Source organism: Oncorhynchus mykiss, chromosome 6, assembly GCF_013265735.2.
Source record: "Oncorhynchus mykiss isolate Arlee chromosome 6, USDA_OmykA_1.1, whole genome shotgun sequence".
Taxonomy (NCBI): domain Eukaryota; kingdom Metazoa; phylum Chordata; class Actinopteri; order Salmoniformes; family Salmonidae; genus Oncorhynchus; species Oncorhynchus mykiss.
The window spans coordinates 16537516-16554805 of NC_048570.1; the positions used below are offsets into that span (position 1 = coordinate 16537516).

General features: G+C 42.0%; 1 protein-coding gene across 2 annotated transcripts in view; it reads right to left on the bottom strand.

The window, feature by feature from the left end:
* Nucleotides 1–605: 605 nt before the first annotated feature.
* The window catches only part of LOC110525318 (retinoic acid receptor RXR-alpha-B), a 36029-nt gene continuing 19344 nt past the window's right edge, over nt 606–17290 (bottom strand). The window contains exons 4-12 of one of the 2 annotated variants that reach the window (XM_021605337.2): nt 13903–14065; nt 13557–13736; nt 11719–11888; nt 11294–11423; nt 10881–11013; nt 10292–10383; nt 7360–7465; nt 7023–7226; nt 606–6825 (exon numbers count right to left, since the gene is read on the bottom strand). In XM_021605337.2, coding sequence (XP_021461012.2) covers nt 7064–7226; nt 7360–7465; nt 10292–10383; nt 10881–11013; nt 11294–11423; nt 11719–11888; nt 13557–13736; nt 13903–14065 — 1137 coding nt within the window. In that variant the 3' untranslated portion in view covers nt 606–6825; nt 7023–7063. Of the gene's footprint in view, nt 7227–7359; nt 7466–10291; nt 10384–10880; nt 11014–11293; nt 11424–11718; nt 11889–13556; nt 13737–13902; nt 14066–17290 lie in introns of both variants that reach the window. The other variant, XM_021605336.2, reaches the window with a different exon arrangement.

Genomic DNA, 17290 nt, shown 5'->3' on the forward strand with positions numbered 1-17290 from the left:
TGGGCATCCCCCCATCAGAGCCACTTGTGAAATGTGTCTGTTTGAGAGGGAGCGACTGGAGCATCTGGCACAGTGATATTGCTGCTAAAGGCCTCTTCTATGTGTCACAAGGGGTCAGGGGTCATTACATCAGCCTCCCTGAGGGTTAGTGATAGGACCTCAGAAGATGACTTCAGAGACTGTCTTTGCGAGACAAAATGTCAGATGTACATTGTATTGTTTGCCTCATATTATATTCTACCTGGCTATGATAAAAATGTGAAGCTATAATATGGACAGTGTTTGATCGTGTAGGACCTTACTGATGTCCTGTTTCTTTTTCAATGACATCCATGAAGACCAGATAAAAATCACATTTTTGCTAAACAAATGAAATTTTATGTCAATACTAAGAGGAAATGTAAAGGATTGGGGTACGAATAAAAGTCCATAAAGACTATGCACTCATTCTACAGTGCCTTTGAATTTACTTTTAAAACATGAGTTTGGCTCATGCGCTGAGCTATGCATGCCTAGTTTGTTAATTTAGCCTAGCAGATGCACTCATATTCCCATGCCCTGATCAGAGTCAACACAAATCTATTTTGTAACAACAACATCATGGAATAAAATAGGGAACATATCATTTTCAAATTTATTCTAAGGAAAAAAAGGTTACAAGTGCATAAACAGTAGGCCTACCCGATGATATGTGACTGTTGTGTTAAACAACAAATGGCTTTTTCTCTAATTCATTGATGATCAGATACTCCAGTTGTAACTGGTTCTGTTGAGCTCATTTTTTTACAGTTGATAGACAACTTTATCACTGTTCCAGACTTAGATTATCTTCTTTTTTAACAAAAGCCTGTACAGAAATCAAAACGTCTCTGGTGCTGCAGCATGCGCTCATTCGTTGTCATGCTGTGGGATTAAAAAAGATGCTGCTTGTCTCCAGTCATGTGAAATGACGTAGAATTGCATGAAATGTGTTTATAAAAAGACCATTTTTGTGTACAACCGCAAAAAAATATATATTCCTGCAGTGCTTTTATTAAATTGGAAATATTTTCACCCCTTCTCTTGTCTGCAGTGTTCTGCAAATCCAACACCTTCTGGCTACTTTGTCACTAAATGCTTACAAAACAAAGATCTGTTTCTAAAACGCCATATCTGGTCTGTCCTAGGAGTGAGGGTAAATGTAGGCATGTTCATTGCTATCCACTTTATGTTTTAATGATTGTTTTGGGTATAGGGGAGGATCACTTGTTTTTTTCAAGTGTTCAAGGAAAGTCGAATAAAAATATATTTCACTCCAGGTGTGCCTCATTATAAATAACGTACAGTCCCTTACTGAGTGGAAATGTAAAGGATTGGGGTACAAATAAAAATCCAATAAAACTAAACCATAGAGAATAATTTCTACTGGAACCACATAAGAGTTAATAAAGAGCTAAATCTCTTTTGGTTTTCAAAAAAAAGATCTAGAATTCATATTTTGTGGGAACAGTTTTCCAAGGAAGCATTTTGAAGATGAGGTAAGACATTTGGTAGTGCTTGTTGCTAGATTCAAAGCAGAAATGTTTCAGTTTCTCATCTTGCAAATCTAAAATTGGCAATGCAGTTGACTACATTAATTATCAACTAGCAACGTCCCCCTGTGGGTTTCTCCACTTTGAAGATTCCTCCACATCAGACAGCAGATTTAACCATTCAGCAGATGAACAATCCAATGATCTGATCACAATGCCACACACTGTCTGATGGCAAAGAGAGATAATAGCATAAAAACAAAACCGCTTCATGGGAAAAATCCAGAGGAAGAAGTGTGGCCAACCAGTCAGACTCTTCTCCAGTGATTGGAACAGATTTTTTTCCCCCCTTTGCTCTGAGACAGAGCGCTGTTCTAATCCTCTGCTCCCATTGTTAGGCCATGTGTGGGACTTGTATGGGGAAATGACTTTTTGATGGTGGTGGTGGGGACAGTGAGCTTTGCCAGAGAAGGTTTCAGAAGTTAACGGGCCGGTTTCTACTATGTTGACAGTAAAATCTTAGCTGGAACACCAGGCTGCTGACTATAAGGGTTATCTATTTCAGTGGTTTTAAAGATTATGTCTTAAAGGAAAAAGGAGAAAGCACAATATCAAGAGCTAGTGAGATTGTTAAAAGGAAAAAGTTTAATCAAGACTTACACAAGATGATCATCTAAAGCTGATTTATAATGGCAGACAAAAATGGTTTGGAATCATCTGTAAGCTGTAATCATCTCAGTATCAAGGCCTATTCTCAGTGTCCATTTCAACAAGAGTTCAAGTGCTACAAGAAACTACTTGTTTTGAATTGTACAGTCAAATAGAACCTGTTGGTCAATATAATAATGTTATCATAACCTAATGTAACTTGATATGACGTCCGTTTACTCAACACTCTCCTTACCGTACAGAGGCAGGGAAAAGGAAGGCGAGAGCAGCATGGTCAGTCTGGGCTTAGCCAGACGTCTCTTTTTATTTCATAGAGCGCGTGAACACTGAGGCTGAACTTAACAATGCTGAGAAGGATTCAGACAGGACAGGCAGGCAGGCAGGCCTCAGGCACACTGGTTGGACAGTCAACAGCCATGGGACCTGAAGTGTGTGTGTGTGTACAGTGGGTAATGTGGGGCATTGGGTGACCCTGTCTTTCCCAGACATGTTATGGGGGCAATAAGGGGAGGGGGTATCGGTCTTCAGCCAATCTCACACCTATCTTAATCACAAAATGTAATTGTGAAGAAGAAGCAACAAGGGTGTGTGTGTGTGTGTGTGAGATCTTCTGCACCAGAAAGAGAGTGAGTCCCACCAGCTAGCTACAGCCAGGTAAGATTACTGCTATGTCGTTGGCCTTTGCGCTGATAATCCTGCAATGACTGGCATTTCCCCACCACCTCACCTCAGCCTTCTCACACTTGTCAGCTGTGGCCACCAGCAGGCTGATAGGGCCTGTCAATTAGCAGATAATGGTAGGAGGGATTGGATGTCAGAGAGCCGGGGATCCCGGCAGAGACACATCAGACATTCGTCTCTTTACCCTGGGCTATGATGTTTTGTTAGTGAAGAAGCTCTGAGGGGGAAAACAGCCATGAGGACTGAGGAAACTTGACAAAGACTGGCACATTAGTTAGGGGCTCCCTATAGCTCCTCTTAATTCAAAGAGACATCGCAGCCCAACTCTCTATGAGGACATCAACGATACCAGAGAGATGGCGGCCGATGAGGCATGAGACTATATGCCCAGCATAAACTCCAGAATTAGGACCGGCCAGGTTGACATTTTGAAAAACGTCCTGTCAACACAACCTGTCAATCTTTCTTATGCATCGTTTCAGGAAGCTGCTGCAAACGTCATTCGAATTGTCCGAAATTGCGGCAACGTCAGTGCTGTCATTCACTGACCAAAATTATGAAATGAACTCTAACTCTTAACTTCTAGGACACAACATCCTCAGGGGTTACATTTCGGTATTTCCTCTGTATGGTTGTGGTTAGGGTTAAAACAGAAGAACTACACAACCTAGTGTACTAGAAATGTGAACAAATGTCTTTAGTTGTCCTCTAAAACAAAATTCTTGACTTTGAGATGTACTCCGGCTAAACATTCTCAGTCATATTAAGTGAGCTGACCAAAGTCACAGTTAGGTTTCTTTGACAACATTGTTCTGCAAAGATGCTTTGCCTCTTCCCCAATCACCATTTCATAACAGCCTTATCAACTTAAAAATAACACTAATTACCTTTTTCTTTGGGCAACGGAGTCAAATACTCCCATGGATATGATTAGTCATGTCAACACACATCACTTCAACCTGAGTGAGACTGAGCCATGTTTAACATTACCTCTAAATTCAACCCAGACTACCAGAACTGGCAGAACTGCTTATTGGACTGCCAACACCAGTAACTTATGATCAGCAAAAACATTTTTAAGGAGTTTTGCAGAAATATTAATGTCACATTCAATCAGTAATAATTAGGGGTAGAGTTATTAGCGCTTTGAGCTTTCGGAAAAGCAGGATATGCCTTATTAGAAATGTGCCACGTCTTTGGCTGTCTTGGCTGTGATATCCCCCAATTCACTATGCTCCTCCTGTACGGAGTTTTGTCAATGCCACTTTGCAAAACAGCAATGTCTCCCTCTAGAGGTATGCATGTAACATAACAGTCTACATATTGCCCTCAGCATCACAGCATCACACATACGCATAGCATATTACAGATAGTTGGCATATAGCTTTTCAATAGTAAAACATTTCTTATCATACTTATTTAAACAGTGTACCCTAGACACTGTGCTGACAGAGGCTGTACCCTACACATGATTTGGTCCTCTGTTTAAATAAGTATCATAAGAAATGTTTTACTGTTGAAAAGCTTCCAGGCCTTTAATAAGTAACAGTGAAGTACAAGCTGATGATAAACTTCCTATTTGCACAGGCAGAGAAGGCCATCAGAATCGTGTATACACACCTTGCCACCTTTATAGCTAACACTATTAATATTTGTATTACATTATAAAAACGAACAAGTTGTACAAGACATGGCAAACACATGATTTAAAACTATACATCATTGGGGAATCGACATCATGGGTTCATTGGGTTGAATTGGTGCATGGGTGCATTGCAAAATGTGACATCAGCTATAACTGGCCTAGAGCATGGTCTGGCCTGGTGCATGGTCTGGCCTGGTGCATGGTCTGGCCTGGAGCAGCATGTGTAAATGGAGCATGGTCTGGCCTGGAGCATGGTCTGGCCTGGAGCATGGTCTGGCCTGGAGCATGGTCTGGCCTGGAGCATGGTCTGGCCTGGAGCAGCATGTGTAAATGGAGCCAGGGTAAGACAACATGCTCTCTAAACAGAACACGTGAAATAAAGACAGTGTACTACGTTTGTTCTTGGTTTACTTCCCAGTAAACAACAGTTTGGTGGAGTAAGACCGGTGAACGTAGCTCATGAGACATTTATAACCCATATTCTTCAATATTCAATGTCTATATATAATTATTTTTAAATACCAAAAATGAATGTAGATTGCCCCTTTAAACGACATGTTGCCATGTTTTAAATTAAGAAAAACAAAAAACAAGATTATTGTTCATCCTAAAATACACTAGTCCTGAGTGGCTCAGTAAGCAATGATGACGCTAAAATATGAACTAATATATCTGCTTTAAAAAAGGTGGTTGAACGAGATGCAGGCTATGTTTGCTGCTATTGTTCATTGATTGGTGGTTATTTCATTTTTAAATGAACTGTTTGTTATAACTGTATTTTCTTTCTGCTTGAATGTCTGTCATTTCTGTTATTCAGGGCTCTTGGTCTCAGCGTGATTCCCTGATCAAATAAATACAATTAAAATACATATGAGGTTCCAAAAATATTCCTGGCTGCTCAACCTGAATATTGTACTTCTGACTGAAACAATTCTTTAAAATTCTCTGCCATCTTTTGATCTCCTCAATCATTATTCTCTTGTCTGTCTTCTGTTATGCATGGGCTGGGAAATGTGGGTTAGAATTTAAATTACAGTGCCCTTATCACAGTCTAATTATTCCTGGTATTACAGTGTAACATGTATTGCACTTACCCAATATTACACTTGAATAACGTACGATAGGATTGGTTAGGTTGAGGAGTTATGGATAGGGTTACTGCTGTAAGTAACATTGTATGTAACACATTGTAGCAATGAGTAATTACAACACCAAAAACACTCTTATCATGTCCTAATGTACTTGGACAGTTGCATTACTTTTGTGTGATGCACCAGTTGGCGTCAGAGACCTTATGTGTGCATTATATCTATCAGATACTACAGAGAGTCACTTATAGACAGTCCTCAACACCAGGGGTTCCCAACTCCATTCCTCCAGTACCCCCACCAGTAAACCTTCTTGTTGCCCCAAACAAGCACACCTGATTCTACTTGTCAACTAATTATCAGGCCATCAATGAGTTGAATCAGGTGAGTTTGTCTGGGCCTACAACAGAAATGTTTGCTGTTGGGGGTACTTGTGGACTGGTGTTGGGAAACACTGACCTACACACTGACGCGTCATTCTATACATTGGAAGATGTTTACCACTGCTACTCTTTGGAAATACCAACACAAAGCAAACAGCAGCAGCATAAAAACCCCATAGCAATACAGAAATGAGAACTACATGTTGATATGTGAATTATCATCAGTGAAGACCTTATTGATCCTCCCCACTACAGTTGCATGCTAGTCATACAGTGGAGGCTGGTGAGATGAGCTATAGGAGGATGGGCTCATTGTAATAGAATTAAATAAATGGAACGGAGTCAAACATGAGGTTTCCATAATGGTTGATCTGTTTGATACCGTTCCATTTATTCCATTCCAGCCATTACAAAGAGCCCGTCCTCCTATAGCTCCTCCTATCAGCCTCCTCTGTCCTCACAGTGAGCTACTGACTGGAGCCATTCTCTGCTTGACAAAGTGAAGTGCTGGGAGTAGAAAAAATACCCTTGGTTTTGAGCTGAAGTTACCTGAACCATTATCCCTGTCAAGGGGTTCCAGTTTAAATGCATTACCCTCGTCTGCCGTATATAGTCACATGAGAACATTCTCATTAAGGAGGAGAAGACCAACTACGAGAGCCTGAGGTGGGGGTTACATGTATAACAGGAGATCATCCTAGACAACGAGTTTGGCCGGACCATGTTGTTATTATCACAGAATATGAGAATGACTACAAGAGGTAGACCTGTCTAAGGCAGGAGGATGATGAGGTCGTTGGTTTGTGGCACGGAGTCTTGATCAGTTATGACAATGTTCAGTGTTGAATCTGAAGCGAGAAGACATTATCATTCATTGTGAAAAAGGTCTCATGCTTTGGGTTGTTGCAGACTCTGGCCCTTCAAGACATGTCACTTTGACACAAAACTATGATAAATACATCTACTGTACATTAAACAAAGCCATAGGTTTGCTGTCCACTAGTTCTTGTGTTCAAACTTACAGTCTGTCAATCAGGCAAATTACCAGTTCTCTCCGTTTTGATGCAAGTATTGGACAGACAGTCTTCAACTGCAGTGCTGTTTCGTCATTTGGCGTGGAGCTTCCAACATTTCCGTGAGGAATGTGTCAACGGGTGTATCCCCTATCAGTTTGAAGAAGAACCGGTGCTCCAGAAACCTGAGGCCAATGGAACGTAGGGCTGGTAATCGAAGTAACAGTTTGGCAAATCTGTATAAGACAAGAACATGTAAAGAGTGACTATGATGATAACAAAACTATTATACATCTGGATGAAATGACATTATGTCAATAAGAAGTAAGTTCATAAAATATTTGGTGATGACCAAACAATGACCAATACCTTCCTGGTTGGCCGGGGTATTTGTGTTTACAGTATGCCTCCAGTGAAGCATACACCCCTTCTCTGAGAGCCTCAACCTCCCCTGGGTTTGACAAGCCTTTTGAGTCTACACATATGGAAACAAAACAGAACGTGTTGCTGGTGACAAGGACACCAACTCTGTGTTCCATCCCTTTTAGACCCACACACAACACACATTAAAACTCTTGTGTAATAGAAATGTCTGCCCAGGAGAGGGCAGTAGTAAACTACTTAACATTGTACTGGTCCAACCCAAGAGGGACAGAATAGACCCTCAAACGCTCGCGTTTCACATCTTGTGGGGAGATGCCTTGTGTGTTAGTACATTACATTTGAATGTATTCTTGCGTTCTCTGGCATTGTGTTGCCCCTTTGTACATTGAAATGTTCAGTCTTTTTTCCAAACTGATGTTAGCTTTAAGGTTTGGTTGAAAATAAGCACACTGAGCGTGTAGCGTTTGAGGTCAATGACATGGACTTTGAAGGCAAATATTATCAGACTTATGAACAGTCTCATGTACAGAGAAACCAGCAAGAAAATTTTAACTGAAGATGTTTGTTTGACAATGGCCTATAAATGATTTCATCACAGCAACTAAACTGAGTTAATATAGGCTTTTGTTTATATTAATCCAAACCATTGGAGGTGTTAAGTCATTGAGATCAAGTCTTACGTACTGAACTGAATACAGTATCTTAGAAAACGGTTGCCTTTCACACACATACTAATGATGGCCTGCCTATACAGTTCATTCGGAAAGTATTCAGACCCTTTGACTTTATCCACATTGTTAAGTTACAGCCTTATTCTAAAATGGATTACCTCACAAATCTACACAATACCCTATAATGACAAAGCAAAAATGTTTGTTTTTTTAGAAATTATTGTAAATTTATAATAAATAATACATTTAAATATCACATTTACATAAATATTCAGACCCTTTACTTTTTTGAAGCACCTTTGGCAGCGATTACAGCCTCGAGTATTCTTGGGTATGACTCTACAAGCTTGGCACACCTGTACTTGGGGAGTTTCTCCCATTCTTCTCTGCAGATCCTCTTAAGCTCTGTCAGGATGGATGGGGAGCGTCACTGCACAGCTATTTTCAGGTCTCTCAAGAGATGATCGATCGATTTCAAGTCCGGTCTCTGGCTGGGCCACTCAAGGACATTCAAAGACTTGTCCCGAAGCCACTCCTGAGTTGTCTTGGCTATGTGCTTAAGGTAGTTGTCCTGTTGGAAGGTGAACCTTCGCCCTGAGGTCCTGAGCACTCTGGAGCAGATTTTCATCAAGTATCTCTGTACTTTGCTCCGTTCATCTTTCTCACGATCCTAACTAGTCTCCCAGTCCCTGCAGCTGGAAAAACATCCCCACAGCATGATGCTGTCACCACCATGCTTCCCCGTAGGGATGGTGCCAGGTTTCCTACAGACGTGACAGTTGGCATTCAGGCCAAAGAGTTCAATCTTGGTTTCATCAGACCAGAGAATCTTGTTTCTCATGGTCTGAGAGTCCTTTAGGTACCTTTTGGCAAACTCACAAGCGGGCTGTCATGTGCCTTTTACTGAGGAGTGGCTTCTATCTGGCCACTCTACCATAAAGGCCTGATTGGTGGAATGCTGCAAAGATGGTTGTCCTTCTGGAAGGTTCTCCCATCTCCACAGAGGAACTCTGGAGCTCTGTCAAAGTGACCATAGAGTTCTTGGTCACCTCCCTGACCAAGGCCCTTCTCCCCCGATTGCTCAACTTGGCCGGGCGGCCAGCTCTAAGAAGAGTGTTGGTAGTTCCAAACTTTTTACATTTAAGAATGATGGAGGTCACTGTGTTCTTGGGGACCTCCAATGCTGCAGAAATGTTTTGGTACCCTTTCCCAGATGTGTGCCTCGACACAATCCTGTCTCGGAGCTCTACGGACAATTCCTTCAACCTAATCACTTTGTTTTTTAGCTCTGACATGCACTGGCACTGTGGGACCTTATATTGACAGGTGTGTGCCTTTCCAAATCATATCCAATTAATTGAATTTACCAAAGGTGGACTCCAATCAAGTTGTAGAAACATCTCAAGGATGATCAATAGAAACAGGAAGCACCTGAGTTCATTTTCGAGTCTCATATCAAAGTGTCTGAATACTTATGTAAATATGGTATTTCTGTTTTTTATTTTTAATACATTTGCAAAAATGTCTAAAAAACAGCTTTCAGTTTGGCATTATGGGGTATTTTGTGTAGATTGAAGAGGAAAAACATTTGTTAAATCCATTTTAGAACAAGGCTGTAAAGTAACAAAATGTGGAAAAAGTCAAGGGATCTGAATACTTTCCGAATGCAGTGTATTGTTGATAGTTTAGGAGGAAAGCAAAACATTAAAGTGGTTCAGGCTTTACATCACACACTACATTTGGAAAGTAGGCCATCGACATCTATTCCTCTTAACAACCTGATTAAAATGTGTTAAACAGAGACCAGGCATTTACTTCACACGCACCCACTCACCCACTCACCCACCCACCCACTCACCCACTCACCCACTCACCCACTCACCCACCCAGGGCTACTGGACTTGTATTAGAGAGAGCCTGGTTTATACTAGGAGGTTGGTGTGGTGAATTAACATTAAATATAACCCTGCTCTATTCACCTCATTTTATATATTTTATATAGTGCTTTATATATTTTATATAGTGCTCTGTAACTCATACTGTCTTCAAATTCCTCCTCTTCACATTTACAAATGAATATGCATTGAACAGGTATATACTATATCAGTATTACTACTGTATGTAAACAACACAAAGCAACCTTGACTAAGAATAGGCCTGAAATAACAGTCTTTGTCCCATTCATGTACAGTACAGCTTGATGAGTTGCTATCCAGGATGGAGTGTGTGATGTATATTAGACCTACCTGGGTTGAAGAGAACGATGGCTCGAAGGCACCCTAACTCAGACTTGTCCATCTGCATGTCTCGCATTTTCGACACAAGCTCAGTCAGCACTCTGTGCAGGTGAAACAAGCTACTTTAACATACTGACAACATTCCTCTGATAGCCTTGGATGTATCGCTGTTTAGAATATGGCCCCAACAAGTCTTCAGAGACAAAATATTCATAGATTAATTCATCACTCTGCAAGCATCACAAATGCACAAAATATAGCATGTCAGATGAAATCTGAGGGAAATATTCATGATCCTACATCAAACCTTCTCAAAAGGTTTGGATTCGAAAGCATTCAAGCATAATTAGGCCAGATTTTGCGATAATAAGGCAATGAGCAATGAGCATGTAATAAACTTGAAAAACCCATGGAATATTTATCAGGAATTTTGAGGAAAATTGAGTTTGTTAACAGTAACACTTTAAATATTACTTTAACTGTAATTATATGATAGTACTCAATCCACTATAAGGTAGATTATACAAGTATCCAATGGTACCAATGAATGGACTAACTGTGATGATGAGGATCTGTGAGCCAGGTTGTTAGTGTTTACCTGTCAAAGATGGACCCCACCCCTGCACTGTGGGCGCTGTTGCGATGCAGTTGGAGTCCGTTTGCCAGCAGAATGCTGTCGTTCACTATGATGGAGCGATGGGAGAAAGAAGCTATGAGGAGCTCATTCCACCCTGAGGGGTAGAGAGGGAAACATCTAACTGGGTCATATTCATTAAGGCATGCAATGGGAAACGTTACAAAACATTTTCCTATGGAAAATGTAAATTAGCATTTCTTATTGGATAAGTTCAAACATCCCCTCCTTGTTCAGGTCCGTTTGGAGCCTAATGAATATGGCCTTGGTAAATGGTGAGACATCAAGTAAAAGGCGAGTAAATCCCAGTTGTCAGAGCTGCTCAGTTTTGATTTCCCCTTACAGGATTGACCACAGCAGATGAGATCAGACGATACCTGCTCTTAGGAGGATGACCTGGTCGTCCAGGACCAGCTCTGAGAAGTGGGGGATCATCTTGGCCCACTCCACCAAGTTAAAGAGCTGCTTGTCTGTTGCCTGGCATATATTGGTCACCGGGTCATTGGGCTGGGGAGACAGAGTGGAAGTCAGGGGGTCAAGAGTTCAGAGACCTGAGCTAGAGGGATACAATGAGCTTGAGTTAAATATGGCCTCTACCAAGGAGACTTTTCTGTGGTGGTTTCTAAAGCAAATTTGAAGAACATTCAGCTTGTGTCTCAGCTATACCTCCCCCTAGGCAGTTAGCATAAGATGGGGGAATGAGGTTGTTTTGCCAGTATGTGATATACAGTGTATGCTACTATATAGTCATAGAGTATAGTAAGTGATCAGTAATAAGTTATATAGTGTGCAGTGAACTCACTGAGTTGGTGGGCATGCCCAGGCTCCCCTTGATGCATGTCTTGGTCTTTAGCTCCACAGCGAGCTCCGCCTCCTCTATCCTCTCCACAGGCATGTCTTCGTTAGCACAACCTAACGAGTCCGCCTCACTCTCGCGCCTCTCCTTGGCTCTCTGGCGCTCGTCCTGCACAGCTGGGGTGAAAGCATTGAATGTAGCTTCTGTTATAGCCAGCCTCATACAACACTGTCCAGGGCCAGCTCAGAGAAGTGGGGAATGCTCTTAGCCTACTCCACCAAGGTGGAGATCTCCTTTTATAGCATGACATTTGATATGAATGGCCTCATGAAGAGTTTATGAAGGGTTCAGTAAGCTTTAAAAGTTATATTTTGTTTACAGTGGGACCAAAGTGTTAATCAGTGGTGTCTCAGTATATGAAACTATTGGCTAAGATCCAATTAAACATCAAACATGATAAACAGTACAATAAGCAGGGAAAGCGTCCGTATTCCACAACGAGAGCTCATTTCTTCACGAGCCATGCCCTGAGGGTAGATACAGGAACTCTGCTGACAGACACTGAACCCTAGACACCGAGGTAACAGACACTGTCTCCTAGACACTGTGGTGACAGATGGTATATCCTAGACACTGTGGTGACAGAAGGTGTACCCTAGACACTGTGGTGACAGAAGGTGTACCCTAGACACTGTGGTGACAGAAGGTGTACCCTAGACACTGTGGTGACAGAGGGTGTACCCTAGACACTGTGGTGACAGGTGTACCCTAGACACTGTGGTGACAGAAGGTGTACCCTAGACACTGTGGTGACAGACGGTGTACCCTAGACACTGTGGTGACAGACGGTGTACCCTAGACACTGTGGTGACAGACGGTGTACCCTAGACACTGTGGTGACAGACGGTGTATCCTAGACACTGTGGTGACAGAAGGTGTACCCTAGACACTGTGGTGACAGAAGGTGTACCCTAGACACTGTTCTGATAGATGGTGTACCCTATAAAGTATGCTGTGTGTGTGTATGTGTGTGTGTGTGTGTGTGTGTGTGTGTGTGTGTGTGTGTGTGTGTGTGTGTGTGGTGGGTTCCTATTCGGGAGCACAGCAAAGGAGTATCCTATGGAGCAAGCTAAATCTACTCAGGGTTTTCTAAAGCTAATTAGCTTCCGTTAGCTTCACAGTCCAGCTCAGTTTTCATCCGTACTGTGACGGTGGATATTGCTCATCCGCCTGCTGCAAGTTCTAGCAGGCTTGTAACGTGCATGTCGCACGTGGCTAGTCAAATGCCGAACTCTTCATTGAGACAAAGCTGAAACATCAATCCATGGGCAAGTCACTTTTTAAACATTTTTAACACACAGAAAAGCATTTGATTAATAAGATTTTTAAAAAGCATTTGATTAATAAAATATTTATATCAGTCTTCTTCATCAAATGAAGGGGATGATGTCGCAATCTTTGAGAGAGAGAGGGAATCTGATTTCATTGATCCTCAACCTGTGGTTCAGACACTTCATTCAGGATAAATGGAATTAGCCCTGAGTTAGCCTTCCCTGGATCAAGTTAGTTCTTAAGGATTCATTGCCATAGACATCTACCTGACAAAAATGTACAGTACATGACTGGCTATCCCGAGGTGAACTCAGAGTTGATCAATGCTACCTCGCAATCTCCTCAAACCTGCTTCGTAGGATATCCTTTTGGTTGGTACATTGTGGAGGAAGTCAGTCGCGTGTGTTTGCGAGGGGACAGGTACAGTGGAGGAAGCAAAGCAGCACTCTGATGTTGGTTTCACATGAGTGTCTGTCTGTGCTCACTCTTTCAGGTCATTTCCTGGAGCATACCTTCTCTCTTCATGCCCATGGCCAGACACTTCTGGTAGCGGCAGGACTGACATCTGTTGCGTTGGCGCTTGTCAATCAGACAGTCCTTGTTGTCTCTACAGGTATACGTCAGCTCTTTCCTCACTGTTCTCTTGAAGAAGCCCTTGCAACCTTCACAGCTATATACTCCATAGTGTTTACCTGCCAGAACAATACATACAACGGTTTAGTTCTTCCCTTCATGCTTGTACAGTAGAATGACAATAATCCACATTTTGAGATGAGGGACCCCCCCAGCCTGTAGGGCCCTGTATTGGGGATCAGGGAGACGTTGTGGGGCTGCTGTGGGGATGTTTGGGGTGCTGACCTGAGGCGCGGTCTCCACAGATGGCACAGATGTGTTTGTTAAAGGAGAGACAGGTGCATGTGGGCTGAGCAGGAACCTTTAGCACTCTGTTTTGGCCCAGTGGGGGTTTGATGTCCTCTGTGCTGATAATGATGCTGCTACTGGGGATCACTGGGAAGCTGAGCTGGAAACAAGCAACAAAGAGAACAGACAGACAAGAGGATTAGACTGTCAAAGTGGAGACAAAGACGCTCATCTCTCTCATTCTTCGCACACACACACACACACACACACACACACACACACACACACAGTCTTGAGATCTTGTACCACAGTGATCGACAGACACCCTTTAGACAAAACTGTGTTGTGGTGATTCACATTGCATCCCCACGTTGCCAACATCCTCATTTTAGACAGGAGAATAATATGGAGAATATGAGTCTAACCCTAACAGGTAGAAAGAACAACCACATACATACACCCAACTCCAATCTTTGTAATGAGGGTTTATTCAGGCCTCCTCTTAGACCTTAGATGCCAAATATGGACATTTGTTTTCGGATGTCTTGGATTTTGGGGGAGAGGTTGGACATATTGAAGTGCTTTGTTTGTGCGTGGAAGGACCTTGTGAAGATGCTGGAGGAAACAGGTACAAAAGTATTTATATCCACAGTAAAACGAGTCCTATATCGACATATCCTGAAAGGCCGCTCAGCAAGGAAGAAGCCACTGCTCCAAAACCGCCATAAAAAAGCCTGACTACGGTTTGCAACTGCACATGGGGACAAAGCATACTTTCAACGTTGTGGCAAAATGGCTCAAGGACAACAAAGTCAAGGTATTGGAGTGGCCATCACAAAGCCCTGACCTCAATCCCATAGAAAATGTAAGTGCTTTGTTTGTGCGTGTATACACTGGAAATCTAATGAAAACGTAGATAGAAGGTCATCGGCAGAGGCTCAGTGTTAAAGAAACTGAAACCGTGTCTGTTGTTTATTTCATATGGACCACATGGACGAGGTTGTCTTCTGGGGCCAAGTCAGAGATCTGTACATGTCGGTCACTCTCCATCTGGCTGCCATGGAGAAGCTAGTTAACAAACTCCTCGGGTGTAGTGTTGGAGGTAGACTGAGACAGCCTCTGAAATGGCACTCTATTCCCTATTCAGTGCACTCACTACCTTTTATCAGGGTCCATAATGTAGTACATTTCAGACGCACCCAAAGGCTGAGACTGGGACTGCAGGGTCTTTCTAAATTCACTGTCCTGTACACACTAGACTGTATGCCTCATCACAAGACAGATCAACAGCCCTGCTCGTGGTTTATATGACACAACTACTCATCCTTCCTCTGAAAGTTTCTAACTTCACCTTCACACATTGGGAGAGGAGGGTTCACCATGGGCCACTATATAGTGTTCTAACTTAGATCTGGACATACACCATGTGGTCAAGCTGTTGCTGCTTTCAACTGTCGCTAGTTTCCTCTCTGACAGACGTCTGCTAAGCCCATTTAGGTGGCTAATAAAGAGCATTCAACCCATGTGGCAGACTCAAATCATAGCCTCTGACGGGGATAATGAGTCTGTATGAGATACAGACCAGACATCCCACCGAGCTCGCTTTACTAGCTGACAAGGAAGCCAACAAGACCAAGTCTGCAGGTTTAATATACACACCCTCTCAATTCAGAAGCCAAATTGGACACACTGTATATACAGTATGTCCCAAAAAAATAAGTCCATTGTTTCCATGCATACCAGCTCCAATTTGAATTAACCACAGGGTCTGTTATATTAGTGGCAGTGAGTAGACAATACCGTTGGAAAGCCCCGTGGTTGAGGATCTAAATGAGTCCTTTATATGTCGCATAAATGTATACAATTAGGCCTATATGACAGTAAATAAAACACTCAGAGTAGACCGGGTTTGGTTGTCACACTTTTTACTCTTGTATGTATTTCTCAGCACCATTATATCTTACAAGACTATTTTCATTATTAGGAGAAAGACCAAGGTTTTGGTTTGAAATGGGGACCCTTTTTTATCCTCATATCGTACATCCTACATTATAAGCCATTAAACACACACTGTCCACCAGTCGCATCACAGGGTTGGTTGTCACAATGTTTGCTAGTAGCTTCCTTTTATAACAGGAAATGAAACAATACAGCATATAGTCTTAGAAATGGCCTATCTTAGATTGTGTAAACTTTATTTAACTAGGTAAGTCAGTTAAGAACAAATACTTATTTACAATGACAGCCTACCAGGGAACAGTGGGTTAACTGCCTTGTTCAGGTGTAGAACAACAGATGTTTACCTTGTCAGCTCAGGGATTCGACCTAGCAACCTTTCAGTTACTGGCCCAACACTCTAACCACTAGGCTACCATATTCCTAAAAAAAATCAACATTTAACGCCGTGACAATAACAAATGACATGTTGAGTAAATTGGTGTGTATATGCGTGTTTGCACATGCATGTGTGCGTGTGTGGGTGTGACAGAAAAAATATGTGTGTGAGAGGGAGGCAACAAAGGGAGCTCTTTACAGCACAAAGCACAAAAGAGCTGGGGATTTACTGTACAGTGGCAATGTCCCCAAACAATATGGTTACAATGGGTTGGAGTGTGACAAGGGTGTTTTCATGTAAAATACTCCATGAGCACTAATATATGTGCACATTCAAATTGGTGTTAAATGGAAGCTAAGAGGCTATATATATACAGTTGAAGTCAGAACTTTACATACACTTAGGTTGGAGTCATTAAAACTCCACAAATTTTGCTCATGAAACAAATCACTTTTCCAACAATTGTTTACGGACAGATCATTTCACTTATAATTCACAGTATAACAATTCCAGTGGGTCAGAAGTTTACATACACTACGTTGACTGTGCCTTTAAACAGCTTGGAAAATTCCAAAAAATGATGTCATGGCTTTAGAAGCTTCTGACATAATTTGAGTCAATTGGAGGTGTACCGATGGATGTATTTCAAGGCCTACCTTCAAACTCAGTGCCTCTTTGCTTGACATCATGGAAAAATCAAAAGAAATCAGCCAAGACCTTAGAAAAAATTGTAGACCTCCACAAGTCTTGTTCATCCTTGGGAGCAGGTACCATGTTCATCTGTACAAACAATAGTATGCAAGTATAAACACCATGGGACCAAACAGACGTCATACCACTCAAGAAGGAGATGCGTTCTGTCTCCTGGAGATGAATGTACTTTGATGCGAAAAGTGCAAATCAATCCCAGAACAACAGCAAAGGATCTTGTGAAGATGCTGGAGGAAACAGGTACAAAAGTATCTATATCCACAGTAAAACGAGTCCTATATTGACATAAACTGAAAGGCTGCTCAGCAAGGAAGAAGCCACTGCTCCAAAACGGCATAA